At 45.7% G+C, this 23,259-nt stretch overlaps 1 protein-coding gene across 1 annotated transcript in view; it reads left to right on the forward strand.

The window, feature by feature from the left end:
- Window positions 1-5,119: 5,119 nt before the first annotated feature.
- The window catches only part of LOC146198219 (tyrosine-protein kinase RYK-like), a 31,113-nt gene continuing 12,973 nt past the window's right edge, over window positions 5,120-23,259 (forward strand). Inside the window, exons 1-3 of the mRNA XM_084591863.1 lie at window positions 5,120-5,231; window positions 19,149-19,300; window positions 20,508-20,769. Coding sequence (XP_084447989.1) covers window positions 5,120-5,231; window positions 19,149-19,300; window positions 20,508-20,769 — 526 coding nt within the window. The remainder of the gene's footprint in view (window positions 5,232-19,148; window positions 19,301-20,507; window positions 20,770-23,259) is intronic.

Here is a 23,259-nt window from a genome sequence, read left to right on the forward strand (position 1 = left end):
TCACGTGTCTGGCTCTCTCCCTGTGCATTCAAGAGCCTGCAAAGCTCTGTTCGCAGATGTCTGTTTAAGCACGCGTGATATTCTAAAGGTAGAAACATGGATGGCCATCTTAAAGGGGTTAGAGGTTGAAAAAAAAAAAAAAAATATTCGAAAGCAATACGCACACATATTTCAACCAAAAAAAAACTTGTTTCGTCTTCCGTGCTTGATCATTTTTGGCGCAGCCTGAAGCGCAAAAAAAAAAAAAAAAAAAAAAAAGGACAGGGGCGCGAGAGAGACACAGGACACAGCGCTGTCTCCTGTGTGTCTCTCATGTCCCTGTCTTTCTTCTTCTTCTTTTTTTTTTTTTTGCGCTTCAGGCTGCGCCAGAAATGAGCAAAATCTACCACCACTAGCCCAAGAAACAGCTTTACTGAACAGTGCTTGAATATCCTTCAGTGATGTGAAGCCTTTATTAGAATTATTAAAAAGAACAATAGAAATAAGAACTCAGAGGCAGTGCGCTTTATGTGCTTCCGATATCAAAGAACGGATTAATTCACGGAAATGCTCGTTTCTTGTAATCTTCACCTATTAGAAACAAGTAGAAAAAGAAATAGATTGTGATTATGATTTGTTCTCGTGCTCCGTTCTCTAGTACGTTTTATGCATGTTTCTTTCATAACATCGATTTGTGTATTCCAGATACTACAAACACAAATCAACGTTACAGAAGAAACATACATAAAAACACCTGGAAAACTCAACACAAGAACAACTCATAATCAGGTTACCCAACCCTACAGCACTCGGAGTGGTACTCTCAAACATTGCTTCTTTCTCCAAGCGATGTGGAACATACGGCCTATTTGTACTGGAGAGTTAAGTGACCTGTCGGAGTTCGAGCGAATTCTAAATGACTATTTTTGCCACTGTACCGTTTAATGCTGGTGCATTCATATCTTGTCATTATTGTTCTATTCTTTAAATTATTCTGCGGCACCTTACAACAGCGTTTGCAAAGTATGCTGCTATTACGTCAACCTGCTGTCTCGCATCAATCGCCATTGTAAAACCGTGAATAATTTCTAGTTGTCCAGTAGTGGAAAATCGTATCCTGAATCCGAGCTGGCATGGATGAAGTAAACAATTTCTAAGTATACGGACTGTGTGCTTAGCTAGCATGTGCTGCATAAGTTTACAACATATGGTTGCATGATATATGGGGCGATAATTACTGCTGTTCGATTGCCACCTATAACACCGGAGTTAACTACTGCACCGCGCCAATCCTGCGGCACAAAACGAGTGTGCAGAGATTTTTCACAAAGAGGTGTACGAAAGAATTGTCTTTGTGATGGAAGATTCTTGGCCGCTTTGTGCATGTTATGTTTAGCATGGCCTCAAAAGAGGACAACTGAAGTGCTTTGATGTGGAGTGTTCGGTAGCATGGTGAATGGGGCAATTAAGTTATTGCGATTTAAATAATGGAGCTAACATCAGGGCTGCTGGTTACTTTCTTTGATTGACAGCACTATGATAAGGAACTGCAGGCAACCATCTCTACCCGGGTGTGCTATTCAACACGACACTTCAATTGCAACCTTGAGCAAGTATATACCTAGCGACTGCCTGGAGTTCTTACATCCCGTCATGTGTCTGCCCTCTTGGACGACTTCGCACTTCTGCCAAGTATTCACTGCATTGTCACCTACATAAACGACCGGATGCTACACGAAAAAATGATGTTACTAATCCCAAGTGTAAATGTGGTAAGTGGGATCCTGTCCTATTCTCCGTATGGCGTTCGCGCTCTGCTAGGCGGTCATTAATGCATCGGTCAGTCTGGCCAATGTACATTTTCTCACATGTCAGATGTCTATCTGATACACGACGCCGACATCGCGCTTCGCAAATGAAACTGCATGCTTTTGTTTCACGCTCTTTTTTTTTTTCGATCTTGTTGAGGTCAGTTTTACAACATAGAGAAACAAGATTTTTTCAGGTGGAAAACAACACAGGTACTTTGTACTTTGCTGCAACAACGTGCTTAAAATATATGCGCTACCTTATGAGTATAAGGGATTCCGATTGGTCTACTTTTCTATTTGATAGCTTAATCTTGAGTGCTATATCCTTATTCTTTTCGTTTTTCAACTTTTTCATTAAGGCTTCAGCGACCACGCTTATAATAAAAATTATATATCTAGCCTGTTCCGACTTACAAAAAAGTAAATGAAAGCTTTCAAGTGCAGGTTCAAAAGTTTGGCACATGTTCAGGTTCAAAAGTAATATTTCGGCCAGACTGGCTGATGTATTAATGACCGCCTAGCAGAGCATAAACGCAATTTGAAGAATAGGACAGGGTCCCATTTACCACACCGTTGTAAAGCCTGCGAGAGAAAAGAGAAGAACTTGTGCGAAGCAAGGCTGAAGGAAACAAAAGTCTTAAACAGGAGTCGGGATAAGACAGCCCGTGGCCTGCTTCAGGCATGCCATATCAGTGAAAAATGTGGAGATTTTGTAAGCACACCATCTATTGAAATGTACAATAATGAAAGGGCTTTTTAGATAAAATGCGACCAGACACGTGTGGGCCTAGAGTTTGTGATCTAATTAGCTTATCTACCCCTCGCGAGCATGTTTGGTTCCTCCTCTTTGTGTTGATTCTTTTGACATCCGCTGTCAATAAACAGTTGCAAGCTGCGCCTGTCCTGTCTAACTTTCTGTGCGCTGTCTGTTTTGGCGCTACATCCGTTAAAGTGAAAACTGTTTCTATCTTAAGAGGGATAAAGGGTCTCAATAGCCCTTGGTGCTCGTCAAATCTGTCCTTTCTTTGGTGCCCATAAATGAAAATCGTGCCATGCTGCATGGCCTTGCCAACCTGTCTCCAGAATGGCTTGCGCGCCATCCTATCTTTTGCCGAGATTTACGGTCAAATTGCATCTGCAGTACTGCAGAGTTAATTAAGGTTAGTCTGGGATTCATACAAGTTCATCACGCATGGCTGGCCGCGACTACTGAGTCAGCAACCAAGAAGGCAATCTGTCAGCAGCCCAGAGTATCCGAGGATAAACAAAAATACGATCAGCGAAAAATATTATCACCTAGGCTGTATGCCTAACTATTAACGATATGAAAAAAAAAATATAAAAAAAAAATATGCAGTTCTAAATTTTTCTATTAAGAAACGCTGGTAAACTTCTATTGACTACACGAGGGTGTCTGACAATTGCACTCAGATCCGGATCACGAGAACGAAATAACAACGGGAATAAGAATACGGCTACTTTCCGGAAATATGCCCCGCCGGGGTGGCGCAGTGGTTACGGCGCTCGACTACTGTTCCCAAGGATGTGGGATCGAATCCCGGCCTCGGCGGCCGCTTTTCAATGGAGGCGAAAAGCAAGGCGCCCGTGTGCTGTGCGATGTCAGCGCACGTTAAAGAACCCCAGGTAGTCGAAATTTCCGGAGTCCTCCACTACGGCGTCTCTCGTAGCCTGAGTCTCTTTGGGACGTTAAACCCCACAAACCAAACCTTCCGGAAATAGGTATATTTCCACAAAAATTTCAATGTTTCACGGCCTTGTAAACCGCTGTTCCCTTCTGAGGCCGTTGTAAATTTTAGTTTTCTGGATATTTTTATATTTAAATACACCATTTCGCTTTGCCTGTCGAGGCTTTCAATCATGCTTTGTAATTCGAGTCGTTACTTATCAAGGCAGTGCCATCAGCGAATTGGAGAGTACTAAGGTATTCTTTGCAAACGGTCATTCTCAGCTTTTCCCTGTCCAGAACTCCGAATATTTCCAGCATTCGGAGTGCAGTGCAGGAGAGTACTGTAGAGCGCTACAAAGGTTGCGTCTCTCTGCTTGACACCGTTTCTGACGGAGATTTTATCACCTTCTCCACTGGTGACTATTATGGCTGTGCAAATGATATAACATATTCTGCCAATTTTACATACGCCTCTCCTACACTTTGGTTGCATAATGCATGCATGACTGTTTAGGGTTACACTGGATAAAAGATTTTCTCGTAATCGGTGGAGGCTGCTATGCAGGGGTTGGTTATATTCTTAAGGATTTCGTATCACCTTACTGACGGTGGGAATACGGCGCTGAGTTGAGTACCCTTTACGAAAGCGAGCTCGGTATTTTTCTTCTGCTCTGAATAATTTAGCGATTACTTTCGTACCTTGCAGGAAACGCACAGTAGCCTAATTCGTTACCGGCGGAAAGTCCAATTCCTCTGTACCGTTTCTCTACCATTATCGGCAGGACTGTTTTGGCTACTGTATGAATCTCCGCAGAACCCTTCGGCTAGCTTACATAATTTATCCGTATTGATAACAATATTGCCCTTCTTATCTCATGGCGGCTAAACGGAATATCGTCTATGCCTGTTTTCTCCTTGGCGGATTTTAAGCTACCTCTGTTGTTAAGTGCATGTTCGATTTAATCATACTTCCTTGAGTCGAATTACCTTATCTTTGCTGATCACCTTTGAGAGTTTTACCTGTTCTCTCTGTATAAGAGGGTTACAGGTTTTAATTATTTGTAATTTTTTAATTACATCTTTTGTAAGCAGATTAGTCACGCATACCTGCTGCTAGCTATTCCCTCAAAACATGATCACGCCAGCAATGCCGAAGCATTTTTGCTGCATAGAGAAGGTATCTGTTACACAGCGACAGCATGAAGTCCACATCGTAGAGCTTGACCGAGCAAAATACTGCCGCCAATGCTATATAGTAGCATTGGCGGCAGTATTTTGCTCGGCTGAAACTTGCCTTTATATATAAAGGCAAGTTTCAGCCTTACACTGACACTAAACTCGCCCGTTCTACGGTAGTATTCATTGCCGCTAGCTCTGCATTCGCGAACGTACATCTGCAGGCAGAAGTAAACAGAGAAGGCTGGCAACGACGTCGTTTTCTTCTCGCAGCGCAGCGGAAATTTGGCGGTGTGGTGCGCGCATTCGCGCCATTGGACTCGCTGACGCAGCCGCGCACGTACGACGACTGCTGGCGCTAACCCCCTCTCGGCGCAAGGAGTCGGGACGCCAGCACGGAATGAGGGAAGAAGGGAGACGGCTGCGTGGCGCCCTCTGCGGGCCGTCACTGGCGCCCGGGATAGGCATGGCGGCGCTCGCCGTGGCGGCTGCTGCCCTGTCTCTGCTCTGCGCCGCCGCTTCGTCCAAGGTGGCTTTCAACCTCTACCTCAAGCAGCACGAATCCCGAAGGCTGTTCGGTGAGTGGGTCTGCTCAGTCGAACGAGGCTATGGTTCCAGCGCTCGCGCCGAATGAGCCGCACTTTTGGCGTAGGGTTGCTCCAGCTATTTTTTTTTTTTAATTTATTCCCCCCACACACATGCGATCATTGCTGGGAGAATTGAATCAGACAGCGGCGGAGTGGTCGCCACGCTGCGCCTTTCTCACGCTGGCCGCGTTTATGCGGGTCGGACGATAGCTCGCAGGTCGCTCATATCTCAAGCTTTGGCTCCCCTCGCTTCCCTACCGTACTTACACTGGACGCACTCGACTTCTTCCGGGCGAAGCAGGTATTGAGAAGGTGGTATATATATGTGGCCGCATTCCTCGAGCGTGGTGATCTCAGGGGGCTACGTACACCACAGTCATTATTTAGCGATGTTTTAGCAAGAGAGATGTCTGGGCCACCATTAAACACGCACACGCACAGCGCGTATAAAGTTAAACTCAGACACGACGGAGCGCTAATGCTCCACTTTGCCTCAGCTTGAATATTTTATGTGAAAGCGAAAGCGCAAGTAACGCTGACTGTGTCTATGCAGCTCGAATACAATCGTGATACAAACCATGGTGCATAGTGCACCGCACTTTGCACACATGCCCATACTCGACGAAGGAAACATTTTGAGGGTTTAATTCTGCTGCGGTATCTGCGCTGGTCTCGTCGAAGTATGTGGAATAGTGCTGCCTGGAGGGCTATCACTTTAGTATTATTAGCAAGCAATCTCTCATGATCGCACTTCCACTGCAGTTACGTCTCTAATGCTGGCGGTGTGTGTGTGGCGGCACCCGTGAAAACTGGTACCCGCCAGGAGCGGTAGAGGTGCATAGTCGCAGCACGCTGAACCGCATTGTTTCCTAACTTCCCCAGGGAACTGACCGGTTCCAGTGAATTTAATAAGCGGTAATTGAACACAAATCTGAACAGAACACTATAAACCAAATTAAAATCACCTTTTAAAGGTCGTGTTCTCGTTTGCTGCAGCAGACACACGTTTTCTGCGCAGCACACATGGGAAACCTATTGCAGCGGATGCTTTGACTGCGGAGAGAAAGGAACGGGAAAATAAAATATATAAGATCCAGGTATATCGGCCTGCCGATGAATGTCCGTGCTTTTCAACAGATCAAAGAAAGCTCCTGACTCCAGACAATTCCAATGTAGAATTTAAAAATTCAATTCAATCGAAGTGCCAAATTTTAAATAATGTAATTACTAAATTAATCAACGTATTTCTCTTCAATTTGTGTGTTGAAATTCGTGTATCTTCGCCCATGAAGGTTTAGGCGCGTACTCTTTCTTTCATTTATGCAAACCTCCCTTTTCCTCCAAGTTAGCTCTCTTCTCCTTTGTATTAGTCTTGATACAGGAAAGCACGCTTTTCAGGCGCGTACTAAAAACATTTTTTTAATTTTTTGGCGAGCGGTGAGCAGAGGTGGCAGAGGCACTAGAGGAGTGTTACCGTGGCGTCATGTTTCCAGAGTTATTGTGTATTTTTCAGGGACAGCTGCTAATGCCCGATACTGCGACATCTTCAACATCACGGAAATGCCCACACAGGGATAGCTGGTTGTAAGCTGACTGATGCAGAACAGCCACCCTCATATTGTTCTAAAACTGCATTCAGGAACTAATACATCCGTTAACTGCATCGCGGCCGTTTTTTTTTTTTTTTTTGTAAATACGACATTTGGACAAAGACGTTTCGAAATTTTATTTAAATGAATTCAGACCTGCTAATAAATGGGTTACAGCCTAAAAGACTTTGAAATTGAGTGTCGCGTTTGTAAAGTTTCCACCGTTACTAGGGAAGAAAGGAGCACCGTGAAGAAAAGCATTTTGAAATGCTTCACAAATCTCAAATAGTGACAAAGTTGCGATGCAAGCTTTTCCAGTGAATGGCTGAAACGATTGCTTACCCTCTGAGCTTGGACGCGAACACACACACACACACACACACACACACACACACACACACACACACACACACACACACACACACACACACACACACACACACACACACACACACACACACACACACACACACACACACACACACACACACACACACACACACACACACACACACACACACACACACACACACACACACACACACACGCACACACACACACACACACACACACGCACACGCACACGCGCGCACACACACACACACACACACGCGCGCGCGGAGAAGAGAATAGGCATTAGTGGTGATGACTGAGACATCGATCGATTTTTTACCAACTGATTGGAAATTCTACAAGATAGCGCGGAACAAGATGACCGTATCAGCCTTTCACAATATTCCCGTGTTAATTCTAGTTTAATTGGTGAGATGAGGGACTAAGGAAAGCGACTAAGAAAAAAAGAATGAAACAGACACAAACTGCAGGCCTTTATTTCACTTACAGTGGTGACGTTACTAACGAATGTTTGCGAACGAAGATTTCTAACATAGGATGACACGCGGAATATAGCGGCACAATTGTCTTCTGCGCGCTTGCACCGTAGCGCTTTGCATCGGCTTCTCTCTCAGGAAACAGGTGTTTGAAAATCGTGCACTAATCTCGTTTTTGCTGTCTAAAAATTCGTGGCTAAGTTCTATGGGCTTTTATTATTTTTTTTTTTTATCAGTGCGAGGAATTTGCTGAAACGGAACGACAATGGAGGACTTCAAGACGATTAAAGTACAGATGTGGCAGAAAAAAAAAAAGGGAAAGCTGAAACGCAAAATAAGAATCATTTTCACGCAGAGCGTTGGATACCTGCGGAATGGGATGAGCATCGAAACAGCTCGATGCCGTTCACTAGAAGCGCCTCCAAATCGACCGCTCGAGGGCACCTCTCCAACGCGAATGTTCCCTTGTAGAGAAGGGCGATCATTTTCTGGGCTTACCTGTGGCCGCTCTCAGTGCGCTGACCGGTTCTTCCATTCAGCACAAAGTGACGGCAGATAAATTAGAGCGCTTGGACGAACTCGCCCATTATCTGCGGATTAGCAGGGACCGGGATGCGTTCCACTCCTCGTGCTTACGTTTTTACACAAAGCGAATCCATCGCAAGTTCAGTGCGCCCCCTGTAACCCTGTAGTAGGCTTAGCCGATCGGCATCGTCAGTGAAGTAGGTCCACTTTTCGCTTAGTTTGTTGGTCTGAATTGAAGAGGCAGGTGTGAGAAGCGTGTTTGAAAGAACGCTCCGGAAGAATTTGAAGTTGGCCTCTATCGCGCTCCTATCACCAAGGCACCACTCTAACCAGAAGCAAGGCAAGTTAGAAAATACCACCAAGCCAAATACAGGGACTGTTGTAAACGGACATTCACAACTAAAATAAATCCGTGGACGCCAATTTTGAGGCACGGATTTTGGAGTCTACGCTATACCACCTTCCACTGCAAAACCGGTGGCCGTTCGTCCTTTTCACCAATTTAATAAATAGGCTGGAGGGTTGTCCCTCCAATTTAAATCCAATTTTCTCGGCGATAAATGCGCATTTTGCTAATAGAATAATGTAGTATGCTTTGCAATGATTGCATGTAGTTACCAGAGAACTCTAGGTCACTTGTAGTTGTTTTCGAGTGCATCATGAGACAGAACGGGTATTTAAATTACATCGTCTAAAATCTATCCCAGTCAATTAGCCTCCTCTCAAGATGTCGACCTCAGTTTCACATTTACCTTCCGTTATTAACTGTTACTTGAATTACTGCCATCTGGCTTGGGAACGACATCAAAAATAACACCAAGTAAGTAATTTTGACTGCAAAAAGAGGTAACAGGGCATATAGCTCATATAACTGGGTACGCAAAGTTAGTTTCACAGTTTCGCTGACTACACCCGCCCTTCCGGCTTCCTTAAATATATATATATATATATATATATATATATATATATATTATATATATATATATATATTACGGGGAAATGAGGGTGCTCGTTATAATGCATGAACGAAAGAAGCCAACAGTCGGCGAGGCCAAGGAAAGCGTTCCTTGGCCTCGCCGACTGTTGGCTTCTTTCGTTCACACATATATATATATATATATATATATATATATATATATATATATATATATATATATATATATATATATATATATATATATATATATATATATTAAATAAAGTCAGACGTGGTGAAGAAAATAATGTATTGACGTTTCGACCGCGGGGCCGGCCTTCGTCGGAAGAAACTAGGTTACAGGCAGTGTTCTCTATATTAGTTTTTCATCCGCTATAGTGAATGCATTTTCTAAACCCTTTGCCAAGCTTACTCTGAAAGAAAAAATGATTTTTACATCAGGTACATAACAATGGGCTGTCTCCAATAGCAGGACAAATTATGAAAATCGGGCACTACACTTTTTTTTTTTTTGACAGCCATTTCAAACAAATATAAATAGAGCCTATATAATACGAATGTACATACCTTTTGTCGTATATATAGTGTTTAAAATGTATTTCGCAGAGGCAAACACGTAGAAGCCTACACCGGAAAATATTTATTACGAAAAGTTAAATGATAATCTTGCATCATTTTGTCAGATTTATTGCAGCGTGTATAGGCTTGCGCGATTTGAGGGTCATCATGTTTGTTACGGCGAAACGGACGAAAACAATTTTTCCTGGCGTGATGGTTGCTTATTCCATACCAAACATGACGGTGTAGGACAGAAGAATCTTCCGGCTCAGTACACCCTACATTCGTTGTTGCATCCTTACGAAAGATACATGTTCGACTATTTTTCTTTTTCATAGCAGCGCGTGATATTCTTTTTTTTTTTTCTTCATTGAAGTAGTGCACACATAAAGTTGTTTGGATCCATAGCCGACACGGCTAGTGAATGGGTCCAAATGTTTAACACATGCGTTGATAGTGGTAGGCGCATTTCTTTTTATTTTTGTTTTTTGCGATACAAGCCAAGGACGTTTCAGTTAATCAGATATTGATAACTTGATTCTCAATACTATGCTGCATATTAGAACTAGTCGTGAGCAGATATTTTAAGTACATGTAGACAGATCAGATCGTTCCCCATATTTCAATAGAGTCATAAGAAACATGTTTTTAAAGATGATGAAAAATTCCTTTTTTTTTTTTTTTACAACACTTGGCGCTTCATTTCATATATGAGAACCGTCAACCTAGTAGTGTATTAGAGGTTTGCTTTGGTTTGGTTGGAAAAGTGGCGTGCTGGGATGAGTGCCGTTTGTATAGCATGTTTTTGAAGGCAAAAAACAAAACAAAAACAAAACAGATGTAGATATGTTTTATATGTACCGCCCAATTTTTGTAGACGATAACAGAGTTGACTGTGCACGTGTGCGAAATAGAGAATACGTAAAACAGGAAAATCAAATCATTCCCTATAGCGCCTAGCCCTAAGTAGTACATAGCAGCCATTTGCTAATCTACAGCCGATCTTAGATAGTTTGTTGCTTCCAATCCGAATTTGACACAAACAAAGCCCTAAAATACTTACAGTAAGATACCATAATCAGATTGGTATAGCTGGGGGTTAGTGCTAAATTATAAAATTTATGAATATTCCTGAATGAAATACTGCATACTTCGTTTTCGCATTATTGAGAATGAGTCGATTATCTGCAAACCATATGGATATTTTGCAGGTTCCTCGCTAATTTTCCCATTTATGTGCTGCGAATTAAACCGCTGCGAAATCATTCCGCATTTCCCACTATCTGCGAGCTGGCTCCATGCACGGGGTCTTTTCTTTTTTGGCACACTGAAGCCTCGGCACTAGCCGCGACCCTTTCAAACGAGAACGACGTTTTCGCAGAAATTGTATTAGGGATTGGGATCCCGCACTCCATGTCTGCGGTAAGGCGTGGTAATTGCTTCGTCTCCAGGCTATCACTATAACATTAGGTAACAAAACATGACGTCACAGCAAATACAATGACTCATGTACGACGGTACTTGAGTCATAAAAAATTAAGGGGGACACTTTGATGGTACATGACGCGATAGCGTAGGTTACCAGCTCACATATAAAGCCCGCTCTAACCAAGCCTTATGAACGTTTCTTCGTGGCTTATAGGGGTAACGTGTCGGCAAGGATCCTGGCAGGTGATTGTGATATCACCCTCCCATATAAAAGAAAGGCCCGAGTTGGCAGCGGCTACGAAACGTGATGTCGGCAACCCTGTGATCGGCCATATCAGCTGCCAACTATAGTGCCTGCCAGCGCCATACTCGCTATTTTTCGCTCAAAACGCTAACGCCGGCGGACGGCCGCCGACTTCGGATTTTCGGTGAACGGGACCTGCAAAGCTATTGCATTATATTCTCCATGCAAGAGATTTATATGAGATTACTTTTCTCACTTAGAATAGCTTTGAAATTTAAACATTTATTCTATGTAATGGTAACTGAAATTCACATCACAGTGAGTAATGCCGGGCTTGCAAATAATTCCTGCACAGTTTGGTACATAGAAACAGTGCAAACTGACTGCCAGTTACGTTGTGGGTGCCATTTGAGTGCAAAGCTATGTCGAGCAATTACTTCTACCGGAGTCCTTCAAAAGGGTTTCGCTTCTAACGAGACGCACTCAGGGTGCTATGAAGCCATGAAACAAAAGGGCTACAAACTGGGCGAACACCCCTAGATCGGTTTTAGCATATACTTCGCCCTCGAGCACACCTTAAGTCGAACAGTGCTGTCTGGCACGCCAGTCATATCGATGGCCCCGTCGCACCCCATCCTGTCTGCTGCGGACGTCTGGTTCTGATCACGCGTGCTTGACGAAGTTCAGTTACACGCACGGAACTGGCCGCTCTACGATCGTGTCTCATCAGTATTCTTTGCCAACCGGCCAAGGTTTCTTCCGACTTTCAGGTGGCTTTTTCAGTAACTGAGCGTCATGCAGGGACGAAAAGTAACTGCCACATAATCGGCTGGTCACCTGCCCACAGCGGAATTAGTGGGTATCGTCGTGTCACAGTTTTTTTATACACACACTGTAATGAATCGCTCTACCGGGTATTCGTTATCGGTTAATCATGTATCTTCTTGTGCTAATGAATCCTAGACATTAAGTTCGACACAGCTGCGCGGAATGGTGATCCTACGTTTCTGTTCCTGGAGTAGATACACTTCTTAAGAATGTCATTTATTAAAGGTAGAGATCGTTTGCTTGTCAGGCTTGCCCTCTGTTCTCCAATGAAAACCTGTTTGGTCAGGCTACCGACCTCTCGGCGTTTTACATATTGACCTTCATCCTCGAAGTCGAATATCTCCCAGTCGGAAAAAAACTACAGAAAATTTTCTGATGTTACGACTGAATTTCTGTGCGGTTTTTGACGGGAGACCTGTTGTGACAACAGAACATTCTGTAGTAACATCAGAAATTTCTGTAGTTACAACTGAAAAGTGCTACAGAACTACAGACAACAGAAATATACTACAGTAAAGTACTACAGAACTACAGAAATATCTGATGCTTACGACAAAACTACAGGATATTTTGTCGTACTTTTGACACGGTTCTGTAGTTTTTTTCGACTGGGCTGGAATGTGTGTTCGTGTCTTTCTCATACAAGGAAGATTTCGGCTGTTTTTCAGCAACACCACGTTTTCGGTGCTCACAAAGCAGCATGCATAGTGCGCAGTGAGCAAACGCCTGGAGCTATACCATGCTATACGTAGAGAGAGTCTGTCGAAAGGAGTGCTTCGATGGGCCATTGATTCAAGAAACTGCGAAACTTCCCTCTAAGCTGGACTGCTTGATCGCACAGTCTGCCCGGATGATGTCGACTAGCAGCCAACTTGAAGTTTTATGCTGCAACGCTGATACTCTTTATTCAGGAGAAATTCCCGCGAGGACTTTCGCCATTAATGTAACTCCTCTTTTTCAGCAACTGCGTTGTAAGCGGTGACGGTTAGGGGGTCAGATGGTAGAGGAGAGCGATTTGAGCAAGCGACTGAGCGATCGCTGGAGTGAACGAGTGTCAATTGATGAAGTGGGGATAAAGCAACTGAGTCCATCAATCAACCATGCGCGCCTTCTCTCAGTCAAGCGTAATTGCTCTTCCGCACATTACCAGTGATGTGACGCGCTCTCAGAAAAAAGGAGACAGACAAAATAATATAGAAATGAAGCCGTGCGGAACAAAGGGGGCGCGTGCCTCGCGACCCGTCCGCTTAAAAAATTTCACAGTGGAACCGGCGGCATGAGCTGGCGGGTTCGCCCCAGCGCGTCGTTGCCCGCGGCGACCCTCATCGATCTGTGCCACTCCCCTCCTTCAGCCGCCGCCGACCTGTGGAGCTTGGCGCGTCACGAAGACGCCGGTGCGGTGGCGCGTCCGCTGTGCGAACCAAGCTCCACATTCATGCGCACACTTCTCCCGGCAGGCACGAGGGAGCATTGCCATTCGTGACATCCTGGCTTGGCTTTGTAGCCTTGACAGGCATATATATAAGCCCGCTGTCTGCCAACTAGGTCAGTTTGGTCATCTGGGATTTTTTAGTTCGTACGAAAAGTGAAGCCGAGTAACCTCTTATCACTGGCCGCTTGCATGGGTCGTTAGTTGACAAAATCATTAATATTACACAGTCAACTTTCGGGCCCACCTCTCTTCCTTTCCATGTAATAAACTCATCTATCTTTTAAGGGAAGAAAGGGGGGGGGGGGGGGGGGGGGGGGCTTTCCTGCTTTCCTTGCGCGTTGGTTTCCTGGGAATTGATGACACTCAGATGAATATGCGAGGCCGCCCTTCATGGTTTTGTAAATAAAACTGCGATTATTCATTGCCACATTCGACACCCTCAAGACAACTCACAACTCTGAAGGGCAACTGCAAAGTTTTCGCAGGTGCTGATATGGTTAGCAGTGATGAAGAGTGATACGGAAGACTACAGTGTAGCGCATAGATAAAGCCAAAGGAATTAGTCCACCCGGATGATCCAAAGATCTCTGTGAAGTTACCCTAGCAAGCCAGTCAAGTGGCTTTAGTGAAACCAGTCTATTGTCCAACAACGATTGCAATAAAAGAACTTGGAACAAACTCTGCTCAGCCGATTTGTTCTTCACATGAGTAAATAGAGGATGCTTTAGATGCATTGGACTTTTCAAACTTTGTCGTCATCCAAGAGATATGATTCAGGACCTTGACGACTGACGAGAGATTGGGATCTGGAAAAGCTCTGCCACTCTTGAAGGAACGCAATGAAATACGAATCACGATATATCCTACTTCGAAATTGTATGCATGAGCTGCAAGACTTGAGCCCGTAAACCGTTCGCCATACCGTACTCCGATACGAATGCGCCGCATGTGTCTCTGGTCCTGAATTTAATCGAACCTTTTCCTCGATGTGAATAACAGATAGAAGAAGGTGCAATTTCACTGAAACGTAAGGAACGCGTTCCCCAACCCAATTTTGATATCATCCAGCAAAAGGTCCACTTCTGTTGGTAACATCAATTCAAACATCTGTTGTAGTTAATTTTAATGCAGCGAATTAACTGCTACGTTTTCACCTTCCTTTGTCCGTCCACACCGCAAAGAAGTGAGTCTCTTCACGATGTGCTCGAGCGCCTCCGGTCTGGCACGTGCTTGGAGTAGATGCATTGATTTCTTTTGTTTGTGTTAATAATAATAATAATAAATTGGTTCACAGGAAGGGAAAGGCGCAGTAACTGTCACACTTGCTCTGTGGACACCCGAACCGCGCCGTAAGGGAAGGGAGGAAGATGGGAATGAAAGTGGAAAGAGAGAAAGAGGAGCCGTAGTGGAGGGCTACGGAGTAATTTCGACCACCTGGGGATCTTTAACGTGCGCTGACATCGCACAGCACACGGACGCCACTTCGTTTCGCCTCCATCGAAACGCAGCCGCCGCGGTCGGGTTCGAACCCGGGAACTCCGGCACAGTAGTCGGGCGTCTTACCACTGCACCACCCCGGCGGGGCATTTGTTTGTGTTTGTTTCAAAATGTTTGGCAGCATCGCTGCGTCCATAAAATACCTATAAGTATGCATGTGCCAATGCTATAGCGTTCTCGTTGGTTGCATTCGTCAGACCTACCTCATCTGCGACATATGACGCAATTTATATGTAAAACAAATTAAGAAAAAAATCCTTGCTCAGAGACGCAGGCGAGGATACTACGTTACACATGCCACGTCATCGCTGTTGCCACGTGGATGCTTACAAGTAACGTAATGAAAAGAGAGCTCAAAGCTTTCTCACAGTCTTCTTTGGGCTCTTCCTTGCGTATGCATAACCCGAGTCGCTTTGAGACGTTAAACCTTATAAACCAAACCATTACAGAACACAGAACATTCATGCATTCCTTCAGCAGGTTAGCTTAGTTGTAGAACGTATTATGGCGCAATATTTTTGTGATGGGTGTACACTCGTTTGCAGACATTTTGGTGTGGCTCCGATATTTGATAAGTTGCAGTCTTCGATGGTGATAGTGTCAATAATCGCGCTGCTGTCTTCAATCGCATACAACTTACACAAGTGCAGTTATTTCCTGACATGTGGTTGACGCAGTAAAACATCGTATCGCTATAATAGTTGGCCCGGGAGAATCTAGAAGAGGGAAGTGAGGTCGCTACGGCAATGTGATGCTGGACACGATTATGGACACGGGATGCCGGTTTCACCATGAATTGAATTGTAGCTTGAGCTATCTGCAGGAGCTCAGTGGCTGCAGTAGGTGGGAGCTCTCACATCAGGTTTCTGCTAATTGTAGCCTCAACTAGGAGACGTTGCGTCGCCCGATGCTTGTACTGGAAAATCTTGATTTTCTTGCACTGCTGCTCTTTCCCACCCGTTCTGAAATGATCCTATGTGTGAGCAGTAGAAGCATGTCTTTCTTTGTGCTGGACAAGAAGGTGGAGACAGCTGCATCTTGCCTTGTCGCTGAACGCGATATGCATCTTGTTGTCGTCATGGCTGACCCGAAGAAACATGACCGGCTTGTTGTGCATGGCTGCGTTGCAGCTGCCACTATTTTAACGGATTGGACTGCGACAGTGGTAATTTGCGCATCGATAACCGTTTGTCCACACTGTGTTGCAAAGCGTATACGGCTGTATATCAAAAAAACAAAGTGGGTTTCTGCTGTTCTAAGCTCTCCCGAACTCGTTGGGATGCGACGCTAGTTACTAACAGCTCTCTCAACATTTCTTGAGGAGAAGAAAAAGTGCATAAGTTGCCTAAATCACGAAGGACCGGACGAATTTGAAGGCCGTCTCTCTACGTTCCTGTCGCCTGCGGTGAAAACGACATCGTTCGACGACGACATTTGATGAACGAGTTAAAATGGCCGCTGTTATTGCTTGATATCCAACCGAGGCGTCATCGCCTATTGTGCTGGTCGTCGTGATCGGCTGAGCCGCCTTCCTCGTGTAATGAAGGCGGCCTCCTTAAACATTCATGTGACTTCAGTTTTGTTTTACAGCGTGAGCCGTTATACGCAGGGCGCATCACGCCCCGAGTCGTCGCGTGACTGAAGACTGTCCGAGGCTATCGATCAAAGCGGCCACCACTTGGCCCACGTGACGTGACGCGTGGTGGACTGCTGTGTAGTTAGAGCGGATGGATTGAGGTGGTATAAGGGGATTCTGGTAGACTGCTGTGGATTACGCTGGATCATGATGCATTACAGTGGATTAAGTGGGGTAACAGTAGATTTAATTGCATTTAATAGATTACGGTGCAATATAAAGTATATTAAGGATGGATTGTGCTGAATTAGGTTGTATCGGTGTAGGAAGTAGATTACGGTGCATTATTGCATTGCTGGATTAAGATGAAGTATGGTGGATTAGTTTGGATACCGGTAGATGGGGTGGATTATTAGTAGATTACAGTGGATTAGTGAAATGATTGAAAAATAGATAGTTTCAGCTTCCACAGAATGCAAGTATTCTTAAATACCCAACATCACTTGTTACACCCTCGCCATCTGCTCCTTTGTGTCACTCTCTTGATCATCTGGGTGAAAGGCCGCAGCTTGGAAGGTAAATTGCTGGGTGAGAGGGAGTTAACCGAGATTTGTTCTGCGGGCAGTCGAGGTAACAAACTAACAGACCGAAAAATCAGTAGCGGGCGGCACCGCAATGCTATAGGTGATGCGGAGGACGCTCGTCGTTTTGGCGAAGCGCGACGCCAGACTAGAGAAGCCGAATTTGCTCGACTGAGAGGCCGGTCGTCGGTTTAGCAAGACAGACGTGCAGCACGAAACGAAAGTCTGGCGGCAGCGACACCGACGACATCGCATAAAGGGTGATCCTTAAACATCTGGGACTGCCATCTCAGACAAAGATCGTGTTGGGAACGCCGCGCTGAAGTGAAAGCGTAGAGTGAGTCAGGTCAGCGTGAAGAAGCCGCCGCCAACGCCCAGTCTCCTGCTCACGCCGATTATTTAACAGGGTATTTCCTACGTTAGCTCTTTTTTTTTTTTTTTTATCGCTCTTACTTCCCCTTTCTCTTTGACCGGTGACAATGGACGAACTTAGTAGTGCGACCGATCGGGGTGTGCTCCATATAATGGCCAACGCCATAAAAGCGCTTCCATTTGATTACTACAAAATTACTTTTCGTCGTGATACATATGACATCGCGGTAGCCAAGCTCAGGATAACTCGTGCAGCAGGTCGTCAAATCGAGTGCCGAAGTGCAGATGGCGCTAGCTTCACTGACGTATCGAGTGCAATAGTGCTTCACCAACTGAACTGGTGCGGAAATTGCAGCCAAACAGAGGGGATCGTTAGTGGGGACACACTTGAACTCGTGTTTTGCGTATGGTTCTGCAGCTGTTGCGAGCAGCGACAACTCTGACCTCCTTGCATGAACAGCGTGACCATGCGGAGTGACAATGCGCCAGCTGCATATATGCCGCTGAGCCACGAGGTCACTTGCGTTCCCGTTAAGTGTGGTTATTCAGCTAGCCTCTTCTCTCCGACCTTCAGAGCAGACTTTTAAGGTGAAAACCTTTATTGGCTCATGAGTATTGTGACCAGAATATGTACGCAGAAGGTGTCTACCGTACTGGCACTTAAAGAACAAAATCTGTCTCCACCTGGGATCGCATCACTGTCCCTCCGATTCACAGCCGAGCGCGCAAACCACTACTCCACGCCTGACTCATGAGAAACAGGTTGTAATTCCCATTGTCTAGTCAGCCTGCGTCTCCATGACAATGTAGGGGGCACCCCTACTCCTTTGGCAGAAGATGTAAGAGAGAGAGAGAGAGAGAGAGAGAGAGAGAGAGAGAGACGTGGTAGCTAGTGGACGCGCGACGACGACGGGGAAGGAGGAAGCGTGGTCGCGCCACAGCCGCTCATCGACGCCCGCCACACGTAATCTGCCGGAAGTTCCGAAAACCAAGCGGCGCAATGAGCGCGCGCCACCGCCGCTGAGTAGAGCTGATGGCCTAGAATCCGGCACCGAAGAGCCCGCTCTTCTGCCCTTCGTCATCTATAGGGCCGCTTTGCCCGACCGAAGCGATTTCCGCGAACTAAGCTCCTCGTTCTAGGAGGGGGCAGCAGCCCTCTGACCATGAGCGCCTTCATGGCTCGTCGAGGCCCTTGTATGGTATAGGACCTTCACCCCAAATAAAAAACTCCACCCCTGAAAGGTGCTTTGCCGGGGGCATCGGATGGATGATGGTAATACTGATGAGTTACATGTGACCTTGGGACATGGTACTTTCGGGTACCAAGTCCTCTTCCTATCTGATAATGGCAAAACGAGTAAATAAATTGTCTCAAGGTGTGCCAAAACATTTCTGTCAAATAAGCACTACAGTAGAACTAGCCCCAAAGGCTTTTTTCTTATCGTCAGGGGTCCTAAGTGCCTCCTAGAATTTTTTTTCAAGCTGAACTTGGGGTTCTTTCCTTTGCGCAGGTCTGGACGTGGAGTTGTTCTACGTGAAGGAAGGCCGCCGCAACGAGTACGCGCTGGGATTCGTGGTGCCCGTCCCTGCCAATGTATCCGAGCTGGAGTTTGTCTGGCAGGCGCTGGGGACGCTGCCGCTCGCCTACGCCCTGGACGTCCAGGTCAGCTGCCCACCTTCCTTTTCCTTCCACTCTCTTCCACAATAAGCTGAAAACACGGAAAAAAAAATGGCTGAGGCTTAGCTTGGTTAAGCCTGGTCAGATGCGAAGCATATTGATTGCTAAACTTGGCTTTCCATGGTTACACTTGGCTAAACTTTTCTTTCCTTTGTTACACGTGGTCCGCACGGCGTGCAACCGCAGCCGACGGCGCGAGCTGGACCCCCGTCTCTCCTCTGTCGTGACGTTAGCGTATCACGTGGTGCGACGTAGCATTCCACATTCTTTGCACGGCGTGTAACCGTCACGAAGGGCTGTGGTTTACCTCTAGAAATATGCTTCGCATAAAAAAAAAAGATCATACCACGTCACTTTACGGGAAATCTGGACACTCCGGAGCGGTTTCGTTCCTAGCTAGCATGGAAAACAGCTCAAAAATGACGCACAAGGCATGCAGGCCTTCAAGTGCAGGTGTACAGGAGCAGAGCTGCATGTATCCGTTGGACACTGTACGCTACTAATGGCCGACTTTTCACCAAAGCTCTGTGCCGTTGCTGGAAGCCTAAAATTCCTCATTACTCCTGCTACACTTCTCGTGACGAGGCATCGTGCAAATTATTCACTTCATGATGCAAAATTACAAGAACTGCATATGAAGTACAGCGCGATGCCGCCGGCGGCTTGGTTTTTCGGTGCTTTTCGAAAGGCTGAGCTATCTGTACGCTTTTTAAGCAAAACAGTGGCGGACCTATATAGTTCGTGTTTCAACAGCCTCGGATGGCGGTGCTGCACTGCGTTTTAAAATGTAGCTCACAAAGGCCTCACGTACCAACTTGAGTACGGAGCAGTCTTGCTAACGTATCGTATGCAAGGAGGCATTTCAGCTCGCTCCTGCTTAGCATTGCGAAGAGAAGCCTAAGCGGGAGGAAATTCGGACGTGCGGCAAGTGTCGAAGAGGAAAGACTCGTATGGGCCACCCACCAGAGCTTTATGCTTGCAATAAGCATATACCCTGGCGATATCAAAATCAGCGCGTTTTTTATCTTACGGGTTGTCTCTGAAAGTACTTTACCGGTGAAAATATCGTCATCCTCGAGGGATACCAAGACCTGCCTCTGCTTCGGGCAGTCGGAGAAGAGGACACGCGTGCTTTTCGTCCTAGTCAAGATTTCGTTTGGTTATTTTGTGAACCGGCTGTGCTCCTCCCCAGGTGAACGAAGGCCGGGGCCACCGGGCCCTCGGAAGCCCGACGCTGGACGTGCCTCCCCGGGGCACGCTGCCCGTGGCGCCCCGCAGCTTCCGGGTGCGGCTGCCCTGCACGGGCCTGGCTAGTGCCGAGGTACCGGTGCTCATCGTGCTCAACGTATCCGCGCCGGACACGACGCTCTACGACCTGTCCGCCTCGGCCTACGGGGCGACTAGAATCAACGCTACCTCGGTCTCGCTACCGCGCAACAAGATCTGCGCCAAAGGTGATCGTCGCTTAATCGCTTGCTTTCGGTTTGATTCATTTACGAGAGGTATGTGTGACGATAGCAGCTCAATGTAGCCGACCATCGTTCGTGACACTACAGAACATCGCCTAACCACAATCACTGTTGACATGAGGATGGGTAAACACAAAAGGCCACAAATGAGGGTCCGACAAAATTGTTTTTAAAGGTAATTATGATACTGAATATCGCCTCAAAACACGGAAGTCTATTTAAATTGCATTGCGAATTAATGCAATTCTTACGAAAATAACAAGATTACAATTACATTCTTTATTTATTTTGGATCACTTTTTATTTTTGACCGATATAAAAGTATACTGTAACCATGCATCTAGGATCTGAGACTTTATTACTCCGCACATGCTATTGATCTTGAAAGTTAGCGTCAAATATCATGTCTCTTTTTGTACAAAGCTTGTCTTTCTCAATGATGAATAGTCGCTATGCTGGTGCAGACAATGGCATTGTAACATGTTGTTGTCTGCATGCTGAAAAGCATTTTAAATCTTACACACAGCTTAATATTATTTTTTAATCGCTGATGCCGCTTTATTCCCTGCAGTGAAGCTCATTATACTGCATCTCAGAGGAATGCAACTATAGAATACAAATGACTGACTGGTGGCCCCCTTTTTTTTTTTTCCAGTCTTATGCTCTAAACTGCAAAGCTTCCGAATAGACGTCCCTCTCCATTCGCTGTATTGCATGAATGACTGTTAACAAACTCCTTTCTGGATATTATGCCATGCAGACGGCCTGATTCAGAAACTGCCAGCTGAATGAGTCGGGTATAGTGGGATTAGCAACTATGTCATAATGCCACGAGAGGCTATCAAGCGTACCACATGCATCATTAAGCGCGTGCTGCGGTATAGCATTATTTCAAGCTGAGGGTGCGATCAGGATAACAGCTTGGAGCCCCCAAAATTTGCATCTGATTTAAACTCCGCTGATCACTACACAGCACTGAAGCAGTCCTTAATCATTGCTTTATTTTTCTTCGCAATAAGTTAGAGATAACTTGGTGTAAGGACAATTGCGCCCTGGAATCGAAGTGTCCATGATAATGAGGAATGAATATACTAGCCCATAAGAGAAACTGATCGTGTAATAAATTACCACACATAAAAGTACTCTGACTGTTGAAAGGTAGATGAAAAAATTGAAGGTGTTTAAGCATGGCCTGAACATAGTGATATAGCGAAAGCTGTGAATGTTGCAGCGATAGCCTCTTTAAACCCGCTTTTAAATCCGCGGATTTTTTTTTTATAAATTATATTTAGATTAGATCTTGGAGAAAGCAAGGAGCCTTATACTTTTGAGTGGACGCCACGGATTTGTGGACACCTACACCTAACTAGGTCAAGATCATGTTTTCATTTTTTTTTTGGGGGGGGGGGGGGGAAGGGGGTAAGGGGGCCAGCCACCGAATTTGTATCTGTTGTAGGCCGTCATTGCACCCGCCACCGCTTAGGTGGTGGACGACGGCTGTGGCGGCGCGCGTCTTTCTCTCCCTCTTCTTTTTCTTTCTTCTCTACTTTCTCTTTTCTGTCCGCACGAGGCAGCGGAGGCTGAGGCTGATAAAACTTTATTCACAATAAGTGGGAGGAATAGGAGAAGTCAGCTAGCGTGCCGCAGGCCGTGGAGACTTTTGGCAACGCCGACCCATTCGACGGCCTTGAACTGAATGCCATGGTCATCGCTGGACCTTAGCTTGTCCCAAGCTTTTTTAGAGGGATCAGGCGAGAGTTCTGAGGGAGGCTTATGGGCTTTGCACGCCCAGATCATATGCTCGAAGTAGTCTTTCTCCCCGCAAAATCGGCAGAAGGGATTCATATCCTTATTTATGAATTTTTATATGTAGTTTGGATTGGGGAGGGTCCCCATCTGTAGCTGTCTCCATATTACTTGTTGTTGTCTAGTCAGTGTTTTATGGGGTGGTGGGAGTGTTCTTCTCATTGCTTTGTAATGTGCAGTGAGTTCGTGGTATGATACGGCTGGCTCACCGAAGGGTTCCGGTTCCTGATTTTGCGCCACCGCTCGGCCGGCTAATTCTCGAGCGTATTGATGGGCAGCCTCATTTCCCGGATTCCCCGCATGAGCTGGGGTCCATATTAATTCGATATCTCTCTCGAGAGGATATTCTCTCATTTCACTGAGTATTTGAGGAGGTTGCTCAGCTACAGAGCCAGTAGCAGGCCCGTGCATTTTCTTTTCCTTCTTCCTACAGCCACAACAACTACTTTAACGTGCGCGGTCATCGCGCAACCCAGGGCTCCTTCTCAGCTTAAGTATACATTTGGGTAAACACAGCGAAATCGTGGACACCCACACTTAATTAAGTCAAGGTCATTAGAAGGGCAAATTTAGTGTCACATGAAGACCTGCTATAACTAGCGTAGTCAAGCTTTCGCTTCCATTGTAAATTGGTTTGTAAGAAAGGAAAGGCGCAGCATCTCCCAAGGT

This window comes from Amblyomma maculatum, chromosome 2 (genome assembly GCF_055883805.1).
Source record: "Amblyomma maculatum isolate TAMU_Amacu chromosome 2, ASM5588380v1, whole genome shotgun sequence".
Classification (NCBI taxonomy): Eukaryota; Metazoa; Arthropoda; class Arachnida; order Ixodida; family Ixodidae; genus Amblyomma; species Amblyomma maculatum.